Source organism: Rutilus rutilus, assembly GCF_951802725.1.
Source record: "Rutilus rutilus genome assembly, chromosome: 4".
Taxonomy (NCBI): Eukaryota; Metazoa; Chordata; class Actinopteri; order Cypriniformes; family Leuciscidae; genus Rutilus; species Rutilus rutilus.
This window is the reverse complement of record NC_140212.1, coordinates 11,211,557-11,237,540: the sequence shown is the minus strand read 5'-3', so window position 1 is coordinate 11,237,540 and position 25,984 is coordinate 11,211,557. Positions and strand designations below refer to the sequence as shown.

Sequence of the window (25,984 nt, the reverse complement as noted above, 5' to 3'; positions counted from 1 at the left end):
GCATGCATCCTCAGTGTTTCATCTATCCTGAGACAAAGCAACACATGACCTTGCAGGGAGCCAACAGCTCTTAATGAATCTATTCTTTGACATGTGCAAAGTCTGGCAAGCTTTCTATGTGGAAACTGGACACTCTCAACCTTGATATTGTGCACACATGCGACCTACAGTATATCTGACTGACAGCGTGTTGATGGGCAGCACAAAGCCAGCTGAAAGTAGCCAAAAAATTTTAAAGGGCAGAACAACTAGTAAAAAAATACAGAGAACTGACGTGAGTAATAGGAAAATTAGGGAGATCTTGCAACATTTACATGTTGAAAAGTCAAGCATTTTCCTTGCCATGTTGAGGAACAAGAATATGTGGTAATTGCTTTGAACCTTCCCTGCGGTGCACAAACTGTTGCCGGCATTTAATTTCCCCAAAGAAAGGAGTCTCTTAATGACAAAGTGAAGTCATTAATGGCCAAATGCTTAAACAAACTACTGAGATGATCTGGCATTAAAAGTAATAGCCTTGTTTTCAAAAAATATACCAAATGACATTTTAGTCATTGTTATTCCAAGTTAACTACTGAATTAGATCAAGTTACCATACAGAACTTTATTGTAAAGTCTTTCCATTTTAAACATATTTCCACTCTCAAAGGTATGCTCCTCAGTGTGTTGGCTTAAACTACCCGCATTTTACTTGTGTGGTTCAAGCACCAGTCCCAACAAAACAGCCATTTAGATAACCTACTTTCTTGCCCTGCTGTATGCAGTAAGCAAACAGAACTGAGCCTGTGCCGAGGGGCTAGCTGGCACTTTCCTGACACAAGGCAATACACAAATACACACAGAACCAACGAGGGTGTAGGTAGGACTAGAGTGAAAGAAGGTCTGCAGTGAAGTTGAATGTGTTTTTCTAACACCCACCTTCTCCTCGTTTTTCAAAACATAAAGTGGGAGGCCTGACATCCTCATGAAAGCTCTTCCCCCAGTTCTGTGAAAGGCACTGCAATGAGCTTAAAAAAAAAGTAACTTGAAGGCAAAAACATTCCTGAGAATTTAGGGCAATTTGTATGACAGCTCTCCATATCAAATCCCACTCATATCCCATATAGACCCAACCCCACAGTTACAGAAATAACAATCTGCCTTCATCTAGATAGTAACACTTAAACACAAGGAACATTCCAGCAGACATCTATCTTTGTGTCTTTGATGACGTACCGCCCCATAAATATTCTTCAGGGTCGCCACTGACAGACACCACTGTTTAAACGCTTTATCCCAGTCAATGATATACCCACTTCCCCCTTGTTGGGGGAGACAATCGGGAGAAGCCTGTATGACAGGTTGAATGATGTAGCACCAATTGAGGCTGGTGTCTCATTTCAGCTTTCAGCTGTTGAAAGCAAACCCTAATCCTCTCACTCTCTGTGTGCCTTCTTTCCCCATCAGGTTCAGATCTACTTTTCTTGCCTGCCAGAGGAGAAGGTGCCATATGTCAACAGTCCTGGAGAAAAACACAGGATCAGACAACTACTCTATCAGCTGCCACCACATGACAATGAGGTATGAGGGGAAAAAAAGAGAACAATGAAAGTGACAGAGAAGACATTTATGCTGCTAGAATACACAACAGCTTTACTAGAGGACTTTATGATCTTGCAGATAAATGTTCATACAAATCCTTTTCGAGTTTGCATATAAAGATGTTTTAGTGGTATGCATCACAGAGGGACATCTTTCTCCTTTACACTAGCAGCAATAAAATGTTTTATGGTGCTTGCTGTAAGACCTGGAACTGTTTACTTTAGCAAATTCCTGGCATGACTGTGGGTTACAGATCTAAAAAGCTCTTCACGTGTGGCATCATTGTTTACCCCCCTGCAGGGCCAAACAGAGCAAATGATTTGTCTTTTGTCATTTTGTATGAGTTCCACAAGTCTGTTGTAAACTCTTTGATTTGTGTACTTTTCAACTTAGCCCCAGAAAAGTGGGACAATCGAAACAACTTTGGCTTCAAGCCTTTGATAAAACTTACTGCAGCTATTCATCTGTTCTTCATTTAGGCACACAAACAATTTTTTTTATATACCTTTGCTTCAACACAGATCCGATACTGCCAGTCCCTCAGTGATGAGGAGAGACGAGAACTCCACATGTTCAGCATTCAGAGGAAAAAAGAGGCACTCGGGAGGGGAACCCCAAAACTGCTTCCCAGAGCCCTGCAGCACATTTGTGAGCATGTATGTATAAATGTTCCTGCTCTTTTTCCCACAAAGTTAAAGGTAGTGCACAACTGCCACACTTGGAAGATCTGTAGTTGTTTCTGTGACCATTAATTCTGGCCATATCAAGTTTACTTTGATGTTTTCTGCTTCATGCTACATTCCCTTGGAAGCAATGTTGACTTGTCATGGCAAATCAGACAACTTGGAATCATGCAAATGGTCCAATTATGGCCTAAAGACAACCAAAGCACAGAAAAAATTCATGGAAAAGATTAAGTATTACAACACACAGACTTTGGCCGAAGACCATCTCCTTCAGGGGCTGGAGTTAGCACATGAGAGCCAGTGCAGAGGGTTGTTTCCTGTTGAGAAGACTATAAACACAAACCAAAAAAGTCTAGCATCATAATACCTCAGAAAAACAGATGTATCCCTTCACCACAAATTGCCACACACGACATTGCAGAGCAGTGCTAATCTCGGGTCTCTGGTTTCCGTTGCCGAAAAAATTTGCGGGACACTCAACACCCCTGTTTCCAAGGCCAACGGCCATGTAGTAATAATGGGAAGCAGCTGTGAAATGAATACTTTGGCAAAAGTACTTATAAAAAGACTCATGATCATGCATTTGGCCATGCTCAGTTGGTCTTTAGAGGACCATTTCAACAGATATGGGGGTCCATTTTAATTAAAACTTAAAGTCTCTTTTCCAAAGAAATATGAAGAGTAAGGTCCAATACAATGTAAGATGACTTTGTATGACTAAAGCAGCCATATGACAGCCCTTGATTCTCATAAAATCTTACTTTGAATTGCAGTGCAAAGAGAACATCAAGGGTGGAGAGATGGCAGTGTTTGCTTCACGAGCAGGCCCCAGCCTGTGCTGGCACCCAGCATGCTTTACTTGCTCCACCTGTCATGAACTTATGGTAGACCTCATCTATTTCTACCACAATGGCAAAATCTACTGTGGTAGACATCATGCAGAGCTTCTGAAGCCACGGTGTTCAGCTTGTGATGAGGTGAGGATATACATCCTTTTCTTAAGAGCCAATACACAAAGAAAGAATTGGCCAAGAAGAATTTAAAACAATTTCTCTCTTCACAGATAATCTTTGCTGATGAGTGTACTGAAGCTGAGGGACGTCACTGGCACATGAAACATTTCTCTTGCTTTGAGTGCGAGACTATTTTAGGAGGACAGAGATACATCATGAAGGATGGCCGACCTTTCTGTTGTGGATGCTTTGAGTCCCTGTATGCAGAGTACTGCGAGGCCTGTGGGGAGAATATTGGTGAGTTACCTCTGTAAGAACTGAACTTGTATGGCAGGAATGTCCATTCCTGCACCTGGAGGGCCACTTTATTGCAGAGTTTAGCTCCAATCCAGTCTAACATACCTGCTAGAACAGGGGTTTTCAAACTATGGGTTGCAACCCATTTGTGTGAGGCAGAGTGGGAAAGGGTGGGTTGCGCAAAGTCACTTGGCTAAATTTACGCTTCAGTGAATGAGCGAGACACACACACTGTGCTGTGTTCTGCATGAGACTGCATTACACATGGAAATTCAAATGTCACGAAAGGCCCATTTCTTGAGTCCTTTTGAGGTCTGAGGTGTGAAAGACCAGTGCTGCAACGTTACATGACACTTTAAGGGCTCCCTGTAGTTTCCCACCAAAATGAAAGCTTGATGGTTTAATCAAAGTCTGTAAATGAAGAAATTAAAATGTAAATTTTAGTATTGAAACGTTACAGTTGTACTATAAAATACAATTATTTGTATTAAATACTTGATTTCTGTATTTAGTACAGTACTACAATACAGTACTATTGGAGCACCCCATTTTCTTTCATTTCTTTTGCCATGTCGGTGTAAATCAGTTGAGGCAGCAGACTGAAACTGTTATTCTTCTCATTATTTCAACATAGACATAGGCTGCTATTTTTATGGGTTATTATAATTTTTGATAACGTACCATAAGTCTTTTATCCCTCCGGTGAGTTTTTAGATGGATTATACTTGAATAGGTGAGTCCTGGAATAGAAACGTTTGGGAACCACTGTGCTAGAAAGTATCGAGTAATTCTGAAGACCTTGATTAGCCGGTTTAAGTTTGTTTAATTCAAGTTGGAGCAAACCTCTGCAGGAAGATGGCCTTCCAGGTGCAGGATTGGACACCTATGTTGTATGTTTATCTGGTTGAAAAAGTACAGCGTTTCTCACTTTTATAAATTTACTTTTATTCAGGTGTCGACCATGCTCAAATGACATATGAGGGTATACACTGGCATGCTACTGACAAATGCTTCTGTTGTGCCCAATGCAAAACTTCCCTGCTGGGCTGTCCCTTCCTTCCAAAAGAGGGCCGGATCTACTGCTCTAAGGACTGTAGCCTAGGTGAGGATGTCCATGCTTCTGACTCTTCAGATTCAGCCTTTCAGTCCGCCAGATCACGGGAATCTAGGCGTAGCATACGAATGGGCAAGAGTAGTCGCCCTACAGAGCAGTGCCAGCAGACAAAACTCTATTCCGCAACAGATTGCAGGACCTCTAGTTTCTGTGGTGACAACACAGAGACTATGTGTAATCAGTTGGAGAGAATCAACTTGGCAGAGGACAACTACTGGAGAGACCGAGATGAACAGGAAGCCCCTGAGGACTCTGTGGAAGATTGGGCTGAGCATGAGGACTATATGACTCAGCTGCTCCTGAAATTCGGAGACCGTGGTGTCATCCACATGGAGGACACCAGGCCAGCTGAGCCATGGATGACGAAAGACTCTGAGACCAACAGGACCAAACCAGAGATGAAGATCAGCGGCCACAATTTGTCAAGTAAGAAGCACCACACCGATATGTATTGGGCCCAGTCTCAGGATGGACTTGGAGACTCTGCCTATGGTAGTCACCCTGGCCCAGCTAGTGCTAGAAAGATTCAAGAGCTGGAGATGGATCAGGGAGCAGTGCCTGGATTCTGGTCTGAGCCTAGGCAATGGTATGAAGACTCGCTGGAGTGCATTACAAGTGAACTCCGGAAGGCAGAACACAACATTGGAGATTCTATGGATTCTCTAGCTCTCTCAAATATTACAGGTAGGAACATCTTCAAACAGTCTCTATCAGAGTCATGCATTTCTTGTCCCTTCTTAAATTAATCAATTACTCATATCTTTAATTTCTCAGGAGCTTCAGTGGATGGAGAGAGAGAAGACAGACCTACCATCTACTCCCTCCAAAACATGAAAGAGCAGGAGAGAGAGATGGAAGAGTGTGATAACATTAGTAACATGGGCACACTTAACTCCTCAATGCTCCACAGAAGTGCTAATTCATTGCGGAGTTTAAACTCTGAGCTGGACCGTGATGAGACACTGGAACAAGGAGGGAGAGAAGACAGGGAAGAAGAGGACAGAATTCCACCTTATTTTGGAGAGGAACTATCCTCTCCTCTGCATCTTCCAGTACTGAGAAGGACCAAGTCTCAATCTCAGACCCAATCCAGACCTCAGCAAGTGAAGTTCTCTGATGATGTTATGGATAGGGGATATTATGGCGGACTAGGCTTAAGGCAACCACCAATGAGCGAGAGGACACACAGACGGACCTACCACATGGAGGAGGAGACACAGAGACGTCCTGCTAACAGACATCATCACAAACGCAGACAGGGCCGGAAAACACGTTCAGAAAATGCCTTGCACCTGCCTTCCAAAAATCAGGGTAAATTGCATGTTGTGCCTCAGGTAATTGGCTCAAGCATACCAGAACCCAGGAATGGCATTCTTCTAAACCACTCGGCACACAGTCAGCACCCTTATCATCAAACCACATCAGACTTTGCGCAGCAGGGCATGGTGAGAAAAGACCACTTCCAAGACTTTTGCGATGATGATGATGATGATGACGACGACTGGTGTTCGACATGCTCCTCTTCATCTTCAGAGTCTGAAGAGGAGGGGTTCTTTCTTGGCCAGCCAATTCCTAAGCCCCGATCCCAAAGCTTTCATTATTATACAGAGGACTATCCAACTCGCGTGACCGCTTTAACACCTCCTTTCGGATCACGGACCAAACTGAAAAAGAAAGGTCACAAGGGCAAAAACTGCATAATTTCTTAGACTTGAGACTGAAAGCATGCCTATTGCTGCCGCTGGAACATAAACATGACTGATCCTAAAAAAGCTGGACAACAAAACTTTTTTCTTGCGTTTTAAGTTGTCTTTACAATTGCAGAGTGTCAGTTGTGTTGCTGGTATATGAACAATGAAAGCAACATGTAATATTTCCTTGTACATTGTATAGCAAAAGCATTATTCCCAAAAGCAAAATTACTGGGTAGCATGTAGACTAACTGAATAATTATTTAATAGTGCACGCAATGTATATTTGTTAAATTAAGATTGGAATACTGATATTTTTATATCCAAATATGTTAAATGATTAATTACAATTCCTGCCCTCAGATTTTTTTAGAAAATTGAGGTCTGCCATTTTTTTGACCAGGGGTTTGCAAATGCAAAATATATATGCACTATTCAAGTTTGATGGTCTTGTTACATTACTCTGCAGGTGTAATAACTGCACCCTTAAACATTTCTCTGTCCACAATTTGCTTATGCGCTTAAACAGTGTTGGGGTAATCTTCCCTCTACTATGTACATTTCACCACAGGTAACCATAATATCCCTTTTTAACATTAAGATGTCAATAAAATAATTCAAGAGAGATTTAATACATTCCCTTGCAACTTGATTTATTTTTTCATTTATTCACTGACTGCTTGAGAAAACTACAAAATATATTTGATTACTAAACACAGCGACTTTATTTAATTGCAAACATGAGATCACAAAAAGGGTGTATTAAATCAAAAGGAAAAACATGCATTATAGTAACTTCAAGACAAGTTCTTTAATACTATACAAAGAAAAACTACACAAATACTTGTGTTGGGCTTCATAATATAGTGGGTGGAAATCTTGATTTTGAAATAAAATGAAAATGCATTATTTTTAGCTGCACAGCTTAACCATTCTACAGATAGCAGCAATTAACTGAACCCATAAAGATTACTTTCCATAATTCATTCATCAACATTTATCATTGCTCCGTAAGAATTTAAGTGATTTAATTGGCAACATGGAACCCTTTCAAATTTATACATACTTGATAAGGACAACCAGCATTATCTTGTAAATCTCCTCAATGGGTTAATAAACCTTAGCTTCTGCAATAAACAAGAAACAGAGCAAACCCTCTTCTGGCATTCATTTCCTTGTGTTTGCAGTCTATTTTCTTTTTTATTACTCCTTAATGTTGAAAGGTTACAAAGAGATTATACAATCTATCATCAATGGATAAACGGGTCTGCATAAATGAAAAATATAAAGAGGTTTTCCTTGCCCCGGGAAGATTTATTTTAGGGGGACACATAAGTCATAAAAACAATGAAGGACTCTTGTGTAGGTTCAGAGATAAACAACAAAACTGCTGGTCAAGTAAAATGGGGTCATCTTAGACAGCAGGTTCAGGCTGTCGTACCACCTCATCGAGTTCAGCAATGAAGTGTTGCAAGTCTGCAAGGCATCGCTCACGGATCTCAACCAGGTTCTCTTTTAGTGGGTTCTGCAGGTGCTTCTCTAAGGTGGGTTCCTTGGACACAAGCATCTTCACCACCATGCCAAACGTCTCACAGTCCTGGCGATAGACCTATACAACAACACACACCCCAATGTTTGAAATTATAATGCCGCAAAAATGTCCAAGAAAATGTATGCATCTGCTTTAAAATGAGGATTGTGTGCATTCAAATGTTAATGGAAAATCCCAAATCACCACATTACAGTATATGTTCATGTCTAGCCACTACAACTCAAAAAATGAGAAGGAACTTAAAAGAAAAGGTATTGTAAAGAAAGTTAAATGTGCTGTATTGAGTCATTTTTATTTCCATTTGGCTTTCTAACCAACACAGAAACACATGCCTTGATATGCTCAGACAATTTCTTGAAAATAAAAATGAATCCTGGAGCTCAAGAATACGATTTTTTCACCGGCTTGCCCAGGTATCATACTTGTATTTTACAATCAGAGCATGGTCTCAAGAACCATCTAACTTTTAATCTAACTTATTCTGTTCACAGAAGTCATGAGGATAGAGCGTGGTTTTGTTGCGTATGTGGGAGAACGTTCTGTCTTTCTGATCTGCCATCCAGACGATAGTACAAAGCCCCAAACCAAAACTCTCAGAGCTCAGTTATGTTTACTGTGGTTGGATAATCAAACACTTCTGGACATCAAAGCAATGCTTCAGACCCAGGGGAGTCTGCATAACCTCTGCAATTACCTTCACTTACACACAGCCCTTAGGACATGTAACTTATAGCTGAAGATCATATCTTGAAATTTACAATTTACATCATGATACCGATATAAAATCAGACTGTCATGAATGTACGATGGTACAGAGCAACACAATACACCCAACTGAACTAAAAGAAACTGAAACTGGTTAAAGATCTCAACATAGCTTTTGACATGGCCCCAACATTGCATAACCAGACAACAACATCTGGAAGTACTTAAAATATAACAGGAACTAAAAAATTGGGCATAATAATAATGTTAAAATAAAGACAATTCATATCCTCAGTGATTCCCACTACCTGCCCCCACAAGCTCTAGGTCTGGAAAGAAATGTGCCCACCCAACTAATTGTGCTGACTAATAATTTTAGCAGTGAGCTCCTCATTAGCTTTCACATGGGCTCTTTCCCATGGCTGAGTCAGGTACTAGTAAAATGAGATCACCTGGTTCCAGGAATCACAGAGGCCCACACACAAAGCCCACAAAGTTCTTGTGTGAGAACTGCCTCTAATAGTCATTTAGTCAAATAGGTTCAATGAGAAGACTCCAATAGTCAATTAGAACATTCCAGAATAGAATGGATAAATGATGTAGAAAGGAAGTTCTCTGTAACCCGAGGCTGCGCATTATGAGAGACTGCAGTTACAGAGTCAATCTGTGTGACTGTTTAAACAGCATTAACGCTCAGCCAATAAACCTTATAGCCTACAATGCAAGAAGCACAGCTCACATAGAAGTCTAACCAAACCAAGCAGCATTCTGTTGGTCAATGTGGTGAATTTGTGTGAAAAAGTTGAAGAAATCCGTGTGGGGAAATGTTTCAGAATTTCAGCAAGGAGAGGTAAATATGACCACACCTTTAGCCTCTATGATTTTCGAGTCCTTACAATCTATGGGATTTATATCAGCCGGACTGTTTAAACCAATAATAGCACAAGTAGTGTCTCCACAAAACACACGATTTGAGGTGCCATTTATACCTGCAGTACAAATTGTGCTAATACTTTGGGGTTAATAGTTTGTTTAAATCTGTAACCAAATATGAGTAACAGGTCCTGGACCTGCAAATGGAAACACAAGATAAAGTCAGTATACAAGCTTACCATGAATAACTTTTTTTTTTTTTAAGAAAAGACCGACAACTACATGTGTGGCCTAATGTAATTCACAATGCCATCCGAGTACAGTATAAAAGACTTCTAGGCTCAGAATAAACCACCACTAAACTCAGTAAGGAAGGATGTTGGCCGAGGTTAACAAAGTTTCGAAAGACCACAATTTTTAAAGTGAATGCTACTTTCTGCTGCTTTAGAACAATTAAAAGAAACATTTTAACAGCATCAGTTGTGATTCATGAACCTAATTTTAGGAAAAAATATCTGAACACCTATTGCTGTGTCCTATTATGAGTTGCTTTATAACTTTGAACATACAAAGCCACTAGAACCACGCTAAGATTAACTAATTCATAACAATGCCAAGAATGCTGGGAAGCGATTTCCTGGTGCATGCTCTACTTCCATACACTTCCTATGAACCCCACCTCTGTTACCCAATCAAACAGGAAGGCTGAACGGGACCTTGCGAGTGCGTGTGTGTTCTTGGTCAGCCTTTCATGTGTCATTTTTGTACTGTGGGAGGCTGATTCCTGATTCCGGGTAAAGATAGCAGAGAATTATTCAGGAAGGGTGGGAGAGACAAGGAGGGAAAAGTGGGAAAGTATCTATACACTAATAACTTTCAAAGTGGTTCACTGAAAGTTCACTTATAGTTTAGTAAGACCAAAGCTGGTTTTATTATATAAAAAGTATTACATTTTGGTGCATGGTATTTCAACATATTCAGCTGTACGCCCAGCATTATAGACTAAATATATGAAGGCTACAGCTAACATCAGTTAAATGCAATGAAATTCTCCAATGGAATCGTGTCTGTCATCAAATTTATTGTACATGCATTAGAATAGAGATGCCCTCAAAGCTAGCAGACATGCACTAAAAACCACAAAGCACTAATTTACAATCCCAAATTTTTTTTAAAGATGCATATTCAAATTGATAAGAGCAAAAAGAGGGATACTCTAATGTCTGTGTTCTGGAACAGGAGCATAGAAAACATAAGTATAGCAAAAAACATGTAAGGGGATGGTCTTTAGAGGTAACTGTGTATCAGTCTATTATTTTATTTGATCTGACATTTTTAGATCAGACACATCAAACGCGATTAAAGAACGAAGGAATCAAACATCCCTTATGGACCTCAAAAGCTAAGCTTCAGAGCCAGATTAAGCCTCACCGTGGACTGCAGAACTATCACAACAAAGATGCCCTACTTACAGTTCTTTAGCAGCAAGGAATTCAGTCTTGTTAGAATTCACACGGGCTCATTTGTAAAATAAACCTCTTGCTGGTCATAACAAAACATTCTAGATTCCTCTTTGAGCATGACTTGAACTGAACTTGTTTGAAGAATACGCTCACTTTCATGAAGAAACATAACTAGTAAATAAAAAGGCAATAATATTGATTACAATAGAGAGAGAAAAACTAAGGGATAGTTTTTTCCATAAATGAAACTTCTTTCATCATTTACTCACCCTCATGTTGTTCCAAGACTACATGGCTATTTATTTGGTGCCAATTTTAGCTGTATATGGCAGTCTCATTGATCAATATAATAACGTTGCACTACTTTGCTCTTTATCTAAATATGTAAAACGGAACACGCGAGAGAGACCCAGCATGCGAGAGAGCGAGTGAATCAACGGTTTCAGTTTCAATCAACGGTTTCAGTTTCCGCACAAACACCGGGACTCACACTGTTATAGTCTGGTTATAGTCAGGTATAGTCAGTGACAGCAGCTTTACGTCACCGTTCGTTCCAAGTTTATGGAAACACACGGCCGGTTCGCGACAGGCTCCATTTTGTCTGGTTGAGAACAGGCTCTGGCTCTAGAACGCAAACCATTCTAGTGGAAAAGGGTATCAGTGAGTTGAACCCAAGAACCAGATCAGTCTCGTTCATGAATGGATAATTCAGATAAGCTTCTGAACTGAACAGTTTAAACTTAGAACTATTTGTTATCGAATCAAAGAGCTGACTTGTCACATAAACTCTCATGATCGAGTCAAGGAGAGCTGGGCCGATTTAAAATGTCTTGTTTTTCACACAAAGCCATCGTACGGTTTCAGAAGACGTGGAATCATTTGAAGCTTGAAATCTTTAGACCATGCTCAATAGTATTGCATGGAAAAGATTGACCGGCACATTTTTAAAGATTTCTCCTTTTGTGTCCCACAGACCTTTATATGTATAATGTTCAAGTGTATATAAAAAGCATGCTGTATAGAGCATGCAAGCTAAATGTTTGTTAAAAAAAAGGTAAAGTAAAGAGTGTAGAGATGGCTAGACCAGATTGAAGGAGAAGCTAAACATCTGGTGGACACTTAAACAGAAACACACACACTTTGTGAAATAACAGGCTTTGGCCTGAAAGGCATCCACACACTGTCACTAAAGTATGTGTGTTCAGGGCAAATCAAAACACACTTCAACATCAATTGAAGGACAGAAAAAAACTATAAAATCCTGAACAAATTACAGAAATGTAGATATGTCAGTCATTCATGCAGAAAAATATGCTTAAGTGATAGTTTGAGAATACAAAGAGCTATTCAAACACAAAAACAGACTGATTCAAAGGGCCTCCTGTGAATTAAGAGGAAAACTTGGCCATGCATACACAAATCAGATGTTTTTTTTTATGTAAATAACCCAATAAAGCTCAAGGTTGGATCAAAAGCAGACAGTTAAAATCTTGCAGCGTCAGCACCTAGGCTGGTGCTCAATAGGAGGGCTGGCTCACCGCTCCTGGGAGATCCCATCTCTCATTTAATAGGGCCAGTAAAGAGGAAGAGGAACTTAAGTATGATCATTTTGAAGCTGAGACAGTGGGTGTTTTACCCTTGTATCTCCTTAGTTGATGCAGTGACCAAAAAGGAGGGGAGAAAAGAAAATGCATGCAAACGTATTTTAAATTATGGTGTTATGATGCTGTCTCTCAATGCATTAAAGCATTCATTCACCTAAAAATGTAAATAGCTGAACTTTTTTGTTTAACTCTGGCAGCCCTATTAATACAGCATCCAAAACAGGAGGCATTAAAACAAAAATGACAACACACTCTTGCCAACTATTTGAGATATTCTCAGACCCACGGAAATAAAAGATGAAAAGCAACTGGAGCGTTTCTCAAACCTTCTCAATTTCCCGAGCCTTGGCAGCAATAGCTTGAGCTCGTCGCTCCTGAAAGTCGTCCATGACGGATGAAGCTTCATCCACAGTGGCCTGAACTTCATCTGGGGGCCCTTCCACCAATGGCATTTCCTCCTGTAGTTCACAGAACCAAGCATTGTTAAAGCTAGAATAATCCAGAGACATGTTCAGCATGAAACTGCTATAAAGATGCTGGAAATCATCAATCAGGAAAGTAGGAAAGAAAGATGCCTTTTCCCCAGATAGAAAACAGGCAAAGCTGAACATCACTGTGTGACAGGATGGAAACAAGTTGGCTCTATTTAGATCTACGTCTTGGACCTGAAAATACTTTTTGTCTCGTTTCATACCAATTAACCAAACTTAAACCAATAACAATAATTTGTTCTAATTGGGGAGGAATATAAATTTGAGAAAAGAACTCCAAAAGGCATTACAAACAAATATAAGCCCACCACAGCGAACTACATGCACTTCATTTGTTCTTTGTTCTTCAAAAAATGAATCCCCAAAACAAGTGTGTTTGTTGAACTTAAGAGACCGCCTATCAGGCCTAGTTTACACTGGCAAATTCTTTTCATCTAAGGCACAAGGTTATGGCTTATGCCCCATGAACAGAGCTATGGAAGAAGATCAAAGGCTCAAGGACTGAGACGTCCACTAACTAGAAACAACTTTCATCTGCACATGGTTCAGAGGTGAAACTAAGTGATCAAACAAAAGAAACACACACACAGGTTCTTTAGTAAGGCATTTCATGTTGCTTAGGTTCTGGATAAATCTATTGGAGATGTTCAGATGCATTCATCCATGTTTAGGTGCAACCTCCCACTTCAGTTGCTTATATGTGTGTGTGTGTGTGTATGTACATATTATACATTGTTATATCTTATTTATTATAAATAGCATTTATAATATTATAAATATTAAGATTATATCTGCACATCACACAGAAACAATAAACCATTAGGGATTTTTTGGTGTTGTTAGCTACTAATAAGACCTACTTTAAAATGAGGAAAATATTTTTTTAAAGCATTTTGTCCACTATTTGGGTGACAGAGATGATATATTATAGTTGTAACAGATAAAATGTACACACAATTATCTGTAATTAAACCATTTAAAAAAAAAAAAACCCAGTTCTGTCACATGCCTTGAGAATCAGTAAAAGAGCTCAACTTGCATTACAGATAAAACTCCATAAATCACAGAGATTCAAATTTAATTTAAATCATTTTGTGAAAAAACTAAAATTAGCAAAAATATTTTTGCATGATTGTTCTCTGATTCAGTTGACCTAAACGCACAAAACAGGGAAAAAGAGGAGAGTACATGAGAAATAAAGTTAAACAAATTTATTTTAGGCTCTCAGAGCTCCCTAGAGTATGTCCAGAGTGCTCTGAGCCTCCGATAAGATCTTGTGATAAAGGCGAGAGTTGAGCTAATGGATTTCACCCTCTTTTTTTAGCCTTGCTGCGGTCTGGGTGGCCCCATGATATCCACAAACTCTCCTTCAGCGACCCGCCGTGTTTTGTGTCAGAACCGTGCTTACAGTCTGAATAAACACGACACGGATCACTTGCCTTTCATGCGCCAAACAGGACCCTTTAAAACCCATCACATGAGGAGAGAGAGAGAGAGAGAGAGAGAGAGAGAGAGAGAGAGAGAGAGAGAGAGAGAGAGAGAGAGAGAGAGAGAGAGAGAGAGAGAGAGAGAGAGAGAGAGAGAGAGAGAGAGAGAGAGAGAGAGAGAGAGAGAGAGAGAGAGAGAGAGACACACAAGCAAACAGCTTTTAAAATGAAGGAAAAAAATCTCCAGTCACAGAAGATTTGTGTTTTTTTTTGCCATCAGCTGAAATGGCTGGCATGTCACACTTATTATTATTTTTGCGGATGAAAGGGAGTGTTCTGGTAAGCACATCTGTTTGGGAGCTGTGTGTGTGCGCAACTCACCTTAGTGACTGATACGGAGCTATGGGGCGAACCGTCTCGTGATGCACTCACGGAGGGGACGGGGGGCCTTTCCTTGTCTGTAGAAGATGAAAGACTGGGATCAGAACGTAAGAAACAAAGCATCTGTTGTAGGACGCAAGCCAACATTGCAGCTATAGTTTGGACTTGGATCAACATCCCCCAGAAAGCCATGGAAAAAGGCCTTGCTTGACTCATTTGGTGCAGTAAACGTTTTCGCATGCTGGAACGGATCCTGCTCGCTTTCCGAATATCCAGCTGGCATGCAGAACCAGGTGGTTCCCTCACTGCTGATCAGGGCTCTTCCCTGCAGGCAAACCACAGCCAGGTGCCTGCAGTGTCACCCCGTGACCCTCTCCGTGTGAGCTGTGGGCTCAACACCTACGGATTCGTTCGGAAAGAGACGGAGTGCTCGCCAAATTGATTCGGAGCGGAGAGGAGTCTATGACTAGAAGTTATGTTTAGATTTAAACAGATTTAAGATTCAAATCTAAACCTCCTTGCGATGTACATGGCATGCTATCAAACATCTGGCAAAGAAAAGTAAAAAGGGAACGGATAAAAGCAAGAAAAGAGTGGAAGGTTTAGCAATCAGACACTGGAACACACGCCTGTAGACTTTTTACGATCCCCAGCCAAAGGAAGTGAGAGGAAAGCAGACAAACAAAACGAGGCTCTACGATGGTGCGATTAGCAACGCTTTCTCTCATGTTACTGTGACTGCAGGCTGACCTTTAACTTATAAAGCAAAGCGAAACAAAATCTCATTGTGTGTGAGCCATAAGCTTTCTTTATCAGGATTCAAGAGGAGTATGACTTTTTTCTTTTTCACAAATTAATTTATTCAGCAAGGATGCATTAAATTGGTCAAAATTAAAGACGTTTATAATGTTTCAAAAGATTGATCATTTTTGCTTTTGAACTTTTTGTCAAAAAAATCCTGAAAATAAAGTGTCTCGCAGTTTCAATATAGAGTATACAGTATTCAAATATTTTTAAATAACTGTTCTATTTGAATTGTAATAATATTTCACATGATTACTGCTTTACTGTTACTCTTCACTAAAGAGACGTCTTTCAAAAACCAACCCCAAACTTTTTAACGGTAGAGTAGCTTTGCTAGCCTGCCTCTCGTATTAATTTATTTATTTGGCAAGTACTGAGTCACACTCATATTGAGTCCTACACTCTTATTGACAGCTTAAAATTAAGCCACATATTTAAAACTTTGTGACTAACAGGTGATAGAATTGTGCTGCATTCTGCAGGCTCAAATTCAGGTGGGACTTTTGATGCATAATAAATATGACTGGATCATCTGGATCACCCTTAAAGACACTGTTTTACTCACCCGGTCCTCTGCCTAGCCCAATCGGCTCCTCGTATCCTGAAACAAAAAAAAACAAAAATTGTACATCATAACAAAAAAAACAATTCAGGTGTTTTTGATGCATTTCTTTCATCAGTGATAGAGGTTAGATCATACAGTGTCATGCAAATCCTGCTCCATCTTTTTAGAACAGCATAATCTAGAGACTCTCTTTTGGAGTATGTCAACCAAACCATGTGCATCCAATATTGGCTGCTCAAAGCGTCTCTCTGGAGCTTATTACTGAGGATCTCATTATAGTAACAGAGAACAGGGAAACAAACACAGATGGGAGTCTTTATTAGGACAGCTTGAGTGACATCATCTGTGATCTGAGGTCTGCAGTGGACACTTGGGTACAGTCATGTCCAAGCATGTCTATTTTCAAACACAACGACTCAAATCAAACCTGTCTAGGAAGCATTTAGGATGTTTATCTAGTTTATATGAGGAATAAAGCATCCAGGCAAAGTCTTTTCACTCTGCGGCTTGGCATATTAAAATGGCACGCAAATGAAGCGTGTAAATTAGTCAAGAAAGCCTTTAAATTAATCAACAGGCTTTCCCACGTCTCAAATAGTCAATGACAGTTCAAATACTACACTGCAAGCTGTGCACTGATCCTTTGTATCATCTACAGTCTGTGTGTGTGGGAGATTTCATTTCTACAATGAAACGGCGAAAGGCTTGGAATACTGTCAATACATGTGATGTGAACACCACTGGCATTAGTCAATTTAATTTAAATGATTTATGAAGGATCTTGTGACACTGAAGTCTGGAGAAACAGCTGCTGAAAATTCAGCTTTGCCATCACAGTAAAAAAATACATTTAAAAATAGTAAAATATAGAAATAGTTCTATTAAAATTTAGTAGTATTTTACTATTTTAGCTGTATTTTAAACAATTAAATGCAGTGTTGGTGAGCATAAAAGACTTATTTAAAAAAAAAAAAAAAAAACAAACTGTATGTGTATGTAATATAAATCACTGAAGTGAAGACTGAAGATGTTTCATACTTTTCCCCTGCTGGGGCAAGATAGGGTGCGCTTTGCCCCGCTCTGGTGAGTAGCTGCGACTGCTTATGCTGGACCCCGACCGACTGTGAGGGGAAGGGGGGACGTCCCGCCGGGCTGGAGAGCGTTCACGTACTGGCGGGAAGGGTGCCTTTCGTCTCAAGTTGTCCCGCTCCTCCCTGTGACAGAGCACAAACACATTCAAGTTTTAAGTATGTGTTTCCTAGGAGAACAATATGGTGCATTTTACATAACATGTCTGAATACAAACCCCCGGTCCAGGTTCATAATGGCCTGCATGAGATTGTCGTCTCCAGCATCGGGGGCTATTGCAGGCAGAGACCTGGGCTGAGGGTAAGAACCCTGGACTCGAGCGTTCGGAGGAGGACCAGCGCGATTACTCGGTCTGAACAGGGAAAGGAAAAAGAAGACAAATATTTGCATTCACATTATGGATAAGAAATATTAGCTAAGATATTCTCATTAAACAGTTAACAGTTAAGAAAATGTACCTTAACATATACATATATATATATATATATATATATATATATATATACATATATATATATATATATATATATAATAATTTTTTTTAATCAAAGTGTGTGTGGTTTAAGTAGTTGCCTACTGTCCTCTGACAGTTTAAGACAGTTTAAGGTCATTTAATCTTGTTTATATGAACCATGCCCTGTAGGGTCATACACTGAGTGTACTGAGAAGGACTGGTGTGACTGGGATGGTCATTTCAGATGTCTAAATAAATACTTTATATTTAGGTTTTTGACCTGTACAATGTCATATCTAACACTTATGACTTTCTATCCTCTGTGGAACACAAAAGAAGATATTTTAAAGAATGTTTAAATTGTTTTTGTCCATATTATGAATGCCAATGGGGTCCAAAACAACACTTGAACTCACTTTCATTCTATGTTGAATGATTTCTAAGGGTCACTGAATAGTCAGAAAATCAGGGTCAATTATGATTTAGTAATGTCCATAAAGACTTATTTGAAACCTATTAGTTATGCAGGGCACCCCTGGTCCTGATACAGAGGAGATTCTCTTAAACTAGTCTCCACACTGGGCTCTGCCTCATTTAAGAATTTACCTATATGTGTAAGACCATGCCAGAGGCTTCACATCCTGCTTGTAAATTGCAACTCAATATAAACTGCACAAAGAGGAGGGCAAAATGAGGCTTGTAAAAAGTTGCAGCGCTGCCTAACAGAGCAGCACCGCAGCTCTGCCGAGTTCACCCGCAACCAAGACATTCATTAACACACATCTGTTCTAGCGGCAGTAAAACCCCCTTCAGTTTACTCTGCTCCCCCTCGACTCGGTTTCCTTGCTAAGGCCCTCCGGTCGCGCAGGCCGATTACGTGCCACTTATATGGCCTGCCGCGCAGGAGAGCGGGACGTAAAAGAATCACAGGCACCTGGTCCGAGTGACCCTGGCCTGAACCCCAGCCAGGTTCCTCTCTCTCAAACACACACGACAATGTGTCCGCACACAGTGACCTCGCAAAACTTTAATGACCCTCACATCTGTTTGAAGTGCAGGTGACCCTGTCTGCCCTGGACTAACAGAGCAAATTACCACATGTCTGTCTTTACTGCCAATATGAAGCCAGGATATTAGCCCAAGCCAAAAAAAAGGTTAACCTCTCACTCCCAATCGCAAGCCATCACATTAGATTAAAGCACTGAAAAGGTCAAAACAAGTACTTTAAAGCATGTCTGACGTCCAAGATTATACGAATTAGCAGGAAAATGCTAATTTGACCAATATGGCCATATAAAGAACATTTATTTAAAACGGAATCTTTAAAAATGCCTGATTTTAATATGAAGAGAGGCTTAGACAAGCATGCTTTACTGACTAAATACAAAAGCGCCTCCAAGTGGTAAGACTGGGTTTTGTCCAAATATTCTTTTTGGTATTATTTTAAAGTCTATTTTTATTTTTTTATAAATAATAAAATATACACAGAATGGAATATGTGTGTGAGTGTGTGTGTTTAAAATTAATGAAATAATTAATAGCATGTATATTTATTTATAGAATAAATATACTATATATATATATATATATATATATATATATATATATATATGTATGTGTGTGTGTGTGCACAATTTATAGAAAATGTATCATTGTCAGCATGCTCAAAGTTTAGCCAGTGTCCTCATTTGTCAAATGTCTATGACGAAATTTAAACCCTATGCAAGTGTATTCTGTTTCTACTTTTAACAAAAATACTGCATTCTTGTACAGACTCTGAAATTGACCAATTAAGAAAACCATGATGTCACCATTTAAAAGTTTTGCTGACGCTCTCTTTTAGAAGGGGTGGACCAACACGAGGTTCATTTGGCTGCCCCCTCCATCCCTGCTGTGAAAAGTTGTGATTAATTACTGGAAAGAGTCAGATTGAAGGGGTGGTTGAATATGATTTCACTTTTCTAACTTTATTTAGTGTGTAATGTTGCTGTTTGAGCTTAAACAACATCTGCAAAGTTACGACGCTTAAAGTTCAACACAAAGGAAGATATTTTCTTTTAAAGAAATTGCTTTTTAAGGACTACAACAAACGGCTGATAAGGACTACACAACATTCCTCCCGGGTTAGTGACATCACTAATCCTAAAATTTACATAAACCACGCCCCCGGGAACGCGATTTATAGATTATCAAGACAGAATATGCTAATCAATGACTAGAAGATAACTACACATAAGCAACATAAATTTACCAACTAACCATTCAGAAATGTTGTCACTTCTTCTTGAGTCTCTCCAACTTTCTGACTCCGGTTTGAACATAAAAGGCTAAAGGTTTTTGAAATTTCCAGTAAATATCTGTGTGAGGTAAAAGGACACAAGCTATTGAAGCTCCGCCCCCTGTGACGCAAGCAGCAGCTGTGTTTTTGCTCACCCTCAAAAAGTGACAACTTTAACATGCTATATAAAAATATCTGTGGTGTATTTGAGCTAAAACTTCACATATACACTCATTACATTAAATACTTATTTTACATCTTGTGAAAAGGGCATTATACCACCCCTTTAAGACATATGGAAAACCACTGGGATGCTGGGTGACTGTCTGTGGGTATTTCCAAGGGAGCTGAACCAAAAAAAACAAACAAACAGAGAATGTAGGACAACTCAGAGTTTGATTTATGCTCTGTATTAAGAAACTTCACTTTGAGTGAGAGAAGAAGGGAAGCCAAGAAACAAAGTATAAAAACAAGGCATTAAAGCTGGAGGGAACACAGCTTGTTTCCAAGAGGAACAGGTCTGCCATCTACTGGGGAAATTAAATTAGTTTTAATGAACATCACTCCCTACCCTTGACCCCGTTTACACTCTGTATTAAGATCCACAAGTGGTCAGCACTAAAGAAGAGTGTAAAGAGGATTCAAAATGTTTTTTAAGGTCACTCAAACCACATTTGGAGGTTAACTTTCGCAAAATCTAATCTGAATATATGGCAAGAGAGAGTATTTCCTCAATTTCCTCAAAAGAAATAAAAGAAGTCTTAGTTTAATCAGAATAAGCCCATCATATAATACATATTTTCCTTTATGGCAAGCTGTACTCGTGAAATACCTAAAGTCCATTTGGCGACCACCGTGAGGTTCCTCTCTTGGCCCTCTGTAGTACTGGAAGTCTTCCTGCTGAAATGCAAAACACAATGATATGATGAAAATGCAAGACACACAATTGTAAAGTGTTGAGTGTTTTCTATATCTGATCTTTTAATTTTACATATCTTTTTCTTTTTATTGAACTGATTGATAACATTACAAAGAGTCATCTCAGGACAATCAAATAGCGATATAATAAATATTACTAATATTAATATCCCTATAATACAAACAACACAAAAGACACTAACACTAACTTAAAAAGAAAGTAGAAAATACATAAAAAATGAATCCGTACCTGATCTTTGATGCTTACCCTTCGACCAGGTGGCCCACCCCTGTGGTCATTTGGAAATGAGTGATGGCTGTCTCCATGGTAACCTCTCTGATCATCTCCATGGTAGTTGCGAGGGGCACCGTTTGGGTAAAACCGCGGGCCATCGTATTCAAAACCACCACGGCCATAGTCCTCGTCCGGCCGCCCAAAGGGAGGTCTCCTATCTCCTTGAGCTCCTCTTGGAAATGGACCCTGGAACGTCAAAAGAGCTCAAGCAAGGCTGTTTCTTTCACAGCATGATCCAAATGTCTGATCATGGCCAAAACAATTATGACAAATAAGTACTTACCGCTCTGTCTGGAGGAAACCGGTCCTCGTAAATATCTCTAATATTTCGATCTCTCCTAAAAGCCACTGAGGGACAAACAAACAGACACAGATGACAAATTAACATTATTTAAACCACTGTAACAATATGGAACTTACACACGAGTTATCTAAAAATGTTATTACATCAAAGTTAAATTATTTTAAACTAAACAAATTAAAACAACAGAACAGGCATTTATGACAACCAGAAAACCAATAAATAACTTTAAAGACTACATAATACTGACACATATTTTATATTTATTAATATAATCATATTTAATTATATTTTATTATATTTTAATCAAACTTTAAAAAACATATTCCTCTAAATAACTTACTTTTAGTTTCCGGATGGAAAGTCGATGTCTTCAGTTGTATGACGATTATCTAGTAACAAATGAGACAGAAATATGAATGTACCAATACCTAGGGCAGATAATTATTTATAGCCCATAATAACCATTTTTCTGGTCTGTTCCATGCTGTTGGAATGACCTGCCCAACTCAACCAGAGCGGTTGAGTTTTATATATATATATATATATATATATATATATTATATATATTTATTTATTTATTTATTTATTTTATTTTTTATTAATTTTTTTTCGGCAACACTTGATCCATTAATACTAACACTTTATCTTATATTCTATATCTATTATCTATCTTTATATATGGGAAGGGTCATAGCACTTGCATATTGTTGTCCTATTGTTAGTTTAACTGCTTCTATTGTTCTCATTTGTAAGTCACTTTGGATAAAAGCGTCTGCTAAATGAATAAATGTAAATGTAACCATAAGTATTACTGATAAATATATAGAGTTTTACCTAGCAGAAAATAGAAAACATGGCAAAAACAAAACAAAAAATAACATTCACACTGACTTATTCACGTAACATGCAGGCTTTGTATTGTAGAAAATACACATTTTTAGTTTAAAAATAAAATATTAAAGGCTAGATGGCGTTGTTGGCGCACAACCCCTTTTTTTCATGAATGTATTTTACAATGCAGCAGGGCCCCGAGTTCATTATTGTTTTTGCAAAACACTTGCTATTTGATTTTGAACACAAATCGTTACTGGTTAAATGTAAGCAAATTCAGTCTCATTATGCCGCTAAAATACACATTTCCTGACGTAAGAGAACGTTGCTATGCAACAAAAAACAACGATATGATGTTGATACGCTGCGCATTGACAAGCTAATTCGGCTGAAATGCTGTATTGACCAATCAGTAACTGACCTAAAGCTAAACTTTTTAGGATTTAATTGAAATAATAGCGTATAATATTATATTAAATTATCATCTGCTTTCAACATTGTGCTTATTAGATCGATAAGTACAAATGCTCAGCATAATCGAAACCTATATGTTTGTATCACAGAAAGCACGCGCTCATCCGAAGCTTTCTTCACCTGTTTGTTTGTGCTACAATTCACAGTCAACGAGGAATCAACTCCAATTTATAATAATTTGTGTTTTACTCATATGCACGTATCTCCAGCAAACAAACTCTTATATTTATAATAAACTCATTTAAATCAGACTGCAATACCGTTTTTCACCAGTACATACAACACATGCATAACCCCAAAACAAGCGTTTACATACCGTTCACGTGCTTTGCTTGACATATCTCCTGTCAGTTTACCATTTTTTTTATCTTTCGTAGTCAAAAAACTTTTATGAAATAATAATTTTGAGACCAAACGTGGCGAAACACTCAGCCCGTTGACAAACAAAACTCCCCAGCCTCAATCAAAAACACGTTTCCGGATCCAGACCAAATATTTTTTTCAAAATAATGACTGACAATCTATAAAAAAATAACTGCTAAATTCAAATTGATGCTATTGTTCACTATATATTTATTTTAATGTCTTTTAATGAGTCCTGTTGATTTTTATTAGTAGAAATACATTTTGTGAATTTGTTTTCTGAGAGAGACTGCTATGTGTTGTGACAGCGGCGTCCTTTTTTAACTTCCGGGTCACGCTGAGCTGCTGATATTTTGAATTGGATTCACACGCTGGTTAAACATCTACATTTTAGACAAGTTAGACATGACAAACGCAGTTATTTTCATCATCGTAAACATGCTTTAAGTAAGATTCTCGTGGTTAAGTAAGTCTGAAATGTGTTTTATTAAATTGCCCGTAAGCTCTTTTAGTAACGTTACCATATTTTGCTTTATGTATATATTTATGTTGTGATAAATGTTATTTGTTCCTTTTCAGATATCAGATAAAGATGAGTGGTGGTTTAGCGCCCAGCAAAAGCACTGTTTATGTGTCGAACATCCCATTCTCCTTGACAAACAACGATTTGCACAAGGTAACGTTACCCTGTTGCACGTTACAATTATGTTGACAATAAGTGGACCCATTAATTATATAGGGCAGAGTGGGGTAATATACATAATTATATTTCAACTGAAATTAGAATAAAGCATCTATATCATATAGGGACAAAGAAATAGGACTTGGTGATAAGCTGTCTCATGTCATAGGGAAAGTTGAGTCATGTGTGGAATACCTGTGCAGTTTGCATAACAATCTAAGGCATAGAAACATACAAAATGTTCCCTCATTGAGTTTTCAAAGTTTCTCTAACATATCATGTTGTGGGAAATCCATTATAATATTCTTGGGGTTCTTATCAGTGCTCTGTCTAAAGAAGAAATCCTGCTTGATGTTTTTCCAGTAACAGAAAGACCAGTAATTTCATGCACTCGGATGCAAAGCTCACCATCACTAGTATTAGTTGAGCAAATGACACATCTTACCTTGAAGCATCTGACACACTTCACTGTTTATGTTGGGCACTCTCTAAATATATGATTAAGTGTCTTAGAATAAGGGATATCTACTCCCCCTATATTACATTATTTTACTACAAAATTTGTGCATTTAATTTATAAATATCGTTTACTTATTTTTTGCAATTTCCCCACAGCTATGCTCGAAATATGGCAAGGTTGTCAAGTAAGTTTCCTTTGGTCTGCAGTGAAGAGATTGTTATACTCGTATCACTATATCAAAGTATATCTTGATCATAGTCACAATGTCATTTTCTGAAGGGTGACTGTTGTCAAAGATAAGCAGACACGGATGAGTAAGGGAGTGGCGTTTGTGCTGTTCCTAGACAGAGAGACTGCTCATAATTGTGCCCGCTCGCTAAACAACAAACAGGTATGCTGTTTTACCATAACATTAAGACTTAGTAAGTGTTTGATTAAAAAAAAAAACACATGGAGCCAAAGTGCATGATTGCTCTTTCAGTTGTTTGGGAGAACGGTGAAGGCCAGCATCGCCATTGACAATGGGAGAGCTACAGAATTCATCAGAAAGAGAAACTACACAGACAAATCCAAGTGTTATGAATGTGGGGTAAGTTGTCTAATGTCTACTCCATTGATATTGTTGATGTGTTGTATTTATCCTAGATAGATAGGACAGAACTTCCTATATGAACAATTTCACCTGTTTACTAATACGGTTTTAGTGAAGTCTTGTACAATTTAAACTTTATGGATGGAGAAAAGATTTTGAGATTCTCACACTGTTTTGTCATGTCATTTGTCTCTGCTAGGAAGAAGGGCACTTGAGTTACGCCTGTCCCAAAAATTTACTTGGAGAGAGAGAGCCTCCACCTAAAAAAGAAAAGAAAAAGAAGAAAAAGGTTCAGCAGCCTGAGGAGGTGTAAGTACTTCCTAGTAGAATTAATCATTTAAACTAGTACCTAGTATGCGCTCAATGCAATTCATATTTTATATGTAATGAATTGAAAATAATATAAGAGAAAATAAATATGTTGTTTTTGTCATTTTAGAGAACCAGAGGACAGTGAGGAAGAAGGAGAGGATCCAGCATTGGACAGTTTAAGTCAGGCAATTGCTTTCCAGGTCAGTGAATATTATATAAACTATGGTTCAGTCTTCATACATTAATATTCCCAGTAAAAATGGGCTCAAAGAGAAATCTAACTTTTTGCCTGTCATCATCAGCAAGCACACGTTGAGGAGGAGGAGAAGAGAAAGAAGCAGGTCACAGAGGATGCGTCTCGCGCATCTACATCAGACGACACCCACAAGCCCAGGATCAAAAAGAGCACCTACTTCAGTGATGAGGAGGAGCTCAGTGACTGATTCATACTTTTATGTGCTCAGAACAGACTGCCTCTTCTCAACTGCTTTTAGGTCACATATTGATCTAAATTTCTAATTTTGTCAAACTATATGTCGTCATGAAAGGCAGAGAAAACTTCTGCTTACCTTGATCTGAGATGTTGGTTGTGATATTATGCTCCTCATTCAGATAATTACACCTCTAAATATTTGGTATATAGTATTGTGATTGTTTTTTTATCTTGTAAATATAGTTTAGTTTTGTGCATTTCACATATACATTATTATTTTTGTTCCAGGAAGCATGGAAAATAAACCGTTTT

General features: G+C 38.6%; 3 protein-coding genes across 6 annotated transcripts in view; 2 read left to right on the top strand and 1 right to left on the bottom strand.

Moving 5' to 3' along the window:
• prickle1b (prickle homolog 1b) overlaps positions 1–6,950 on the top strand; it is a 23,438-nt gene extending 16,488 nt beyond the window's left edge. For both annotated transcript variants that reach the window (XM_084408145.1, XM_084408144.1), the window contains exons 3-8: positions 1,447–1,560; positions 2,103–2,237; positions 3,041–3,244; positions 3,331–3,517; positions 4,470–5,315; positions 5,406–6,950. In XM_084408145.1, coding sequence (XP_084264271.1) covers positions 1,447–1,560; positions 2,103–2,237; positions 3,041–3,244; positions 3,331–3,517; positions 4,470–5,315; positions 5,406–6,340 — 2,421 coding nt within the window. In that variant the 3' untranslated portion in view covers positions 6,341–6,950. The remainder of the gene's footprint in view (positions 1–1,446; positions 1,561–2,102; positions 2,238–3,040; positions 3,245–3,330; positions 3,518–4,469; positions 5,316–5,405) is intronic.
• pphln1 (periphilin 1) lies at positions 6,950–23,522 on the bottom strand. Of its 2 annotated transcripts, none has more exons than XM_084408146.1 (11): positions 23,147–23,522; positions 21,866–21,914; positions 21,505–21,569; positions 21,177–21,407; positions 20,841–20,908; positions 17,494–17,628; positions 17,226–17,401; positions 16,188–16,223; positions 14,819–14,895; positions 12,846–12,977; positions 6,950–7,931 (listed from the first exon to the last, which is right to left on the bottom strand). In XM_084408146.1, coding segments are annotated over exons 2-11 (1,116 nt in total). In that variant the 5' UTR covers positions 21,867–21,914; positions 23,147–23,522; the 3' UTR covers positions 6,950–7,736. The 2 variants fall into 2 exon arrangements, with proteins under 2 accessions (XP_084264272.1, XP_084264273.1); XM_084408147.1 differs by having other exon boundaries at positions 21,195–21,407; positions 23,147–23,320.
• zcrb1 (zinc finger CCHC-type and RNA binding motif 1) lies at positions 23,522–25,984 on the top strand. Of its 2 annotated transcripts, none has more exons than XM_084408148.1 (8): positions 23,522–23,659; positions 23,773–23,869; positions 24,491–24,519; positions 24,615–24,726; positions 24,817–24,924; positions 25,127–25,236; positions 25,367–25,439; positions 25,542–25,984. In XM_084408148.1, the coding sequence occupies exons 2-8, from the start codon at positions 23,786–23,788 to the stop codon at positions 25,680–25,682; spliced, it is 657 nt and encodes a 218-aa protein (XP_084264274.1). In that variant the 5' UTR covers positions 23,522–23,659; positions 23,773–23,785; the 3' UTR covers positions 25,683–25,984. The 2 variants fall into 2 exon arrangements, with proteins under 2 accessions (XP_084264274.1, XP_084264275.1); XM_084408149.1 differs by having other exon boundaries at positions 23,523–23,640.

Bases quoted from the DNA above. Each gene is read 5' to 3' on its own strand.
- pphln1 (XM_084408146.1), bottom strand. The intron at 14,896-16,187 runs GTGAGTAAAACA...CATCTTCTACAG, and splicing joins TGGGCTAGGCAGAGGACCGG to ACAAGGAAAGGCCCCCCGTC. The intron at 7,932-12,845 runs GTTTGAGAAACG...GTTGTTGTATAG, and splicing joins AGGCTCGGGAAATTGAGAAG to GTCTATCGCCAGGACTGTGA.
- zcrb1 (XM_084408148.1), top strand. From the start codon at position 23,786: ATGAGTGGTGGTTTAGCGCCCAGCAAAAGCACTGTTTATGTGTCGAAC. The intron at 24,727-24,816 runs GTATGCTGTTTT...TTGCTCTTTCAG, and splicing joins GCTCGCTAAACAACAAACAG to TTGTTTGGGAGAACGGTGAA. The intron at 25,440-25,541 runs GTCAGTGAATAT...TGTCATCATCAG, and splicing joins GTCAGGCAATTGCTTTCCAG to CAAGCACACGTTGAGGAGGA.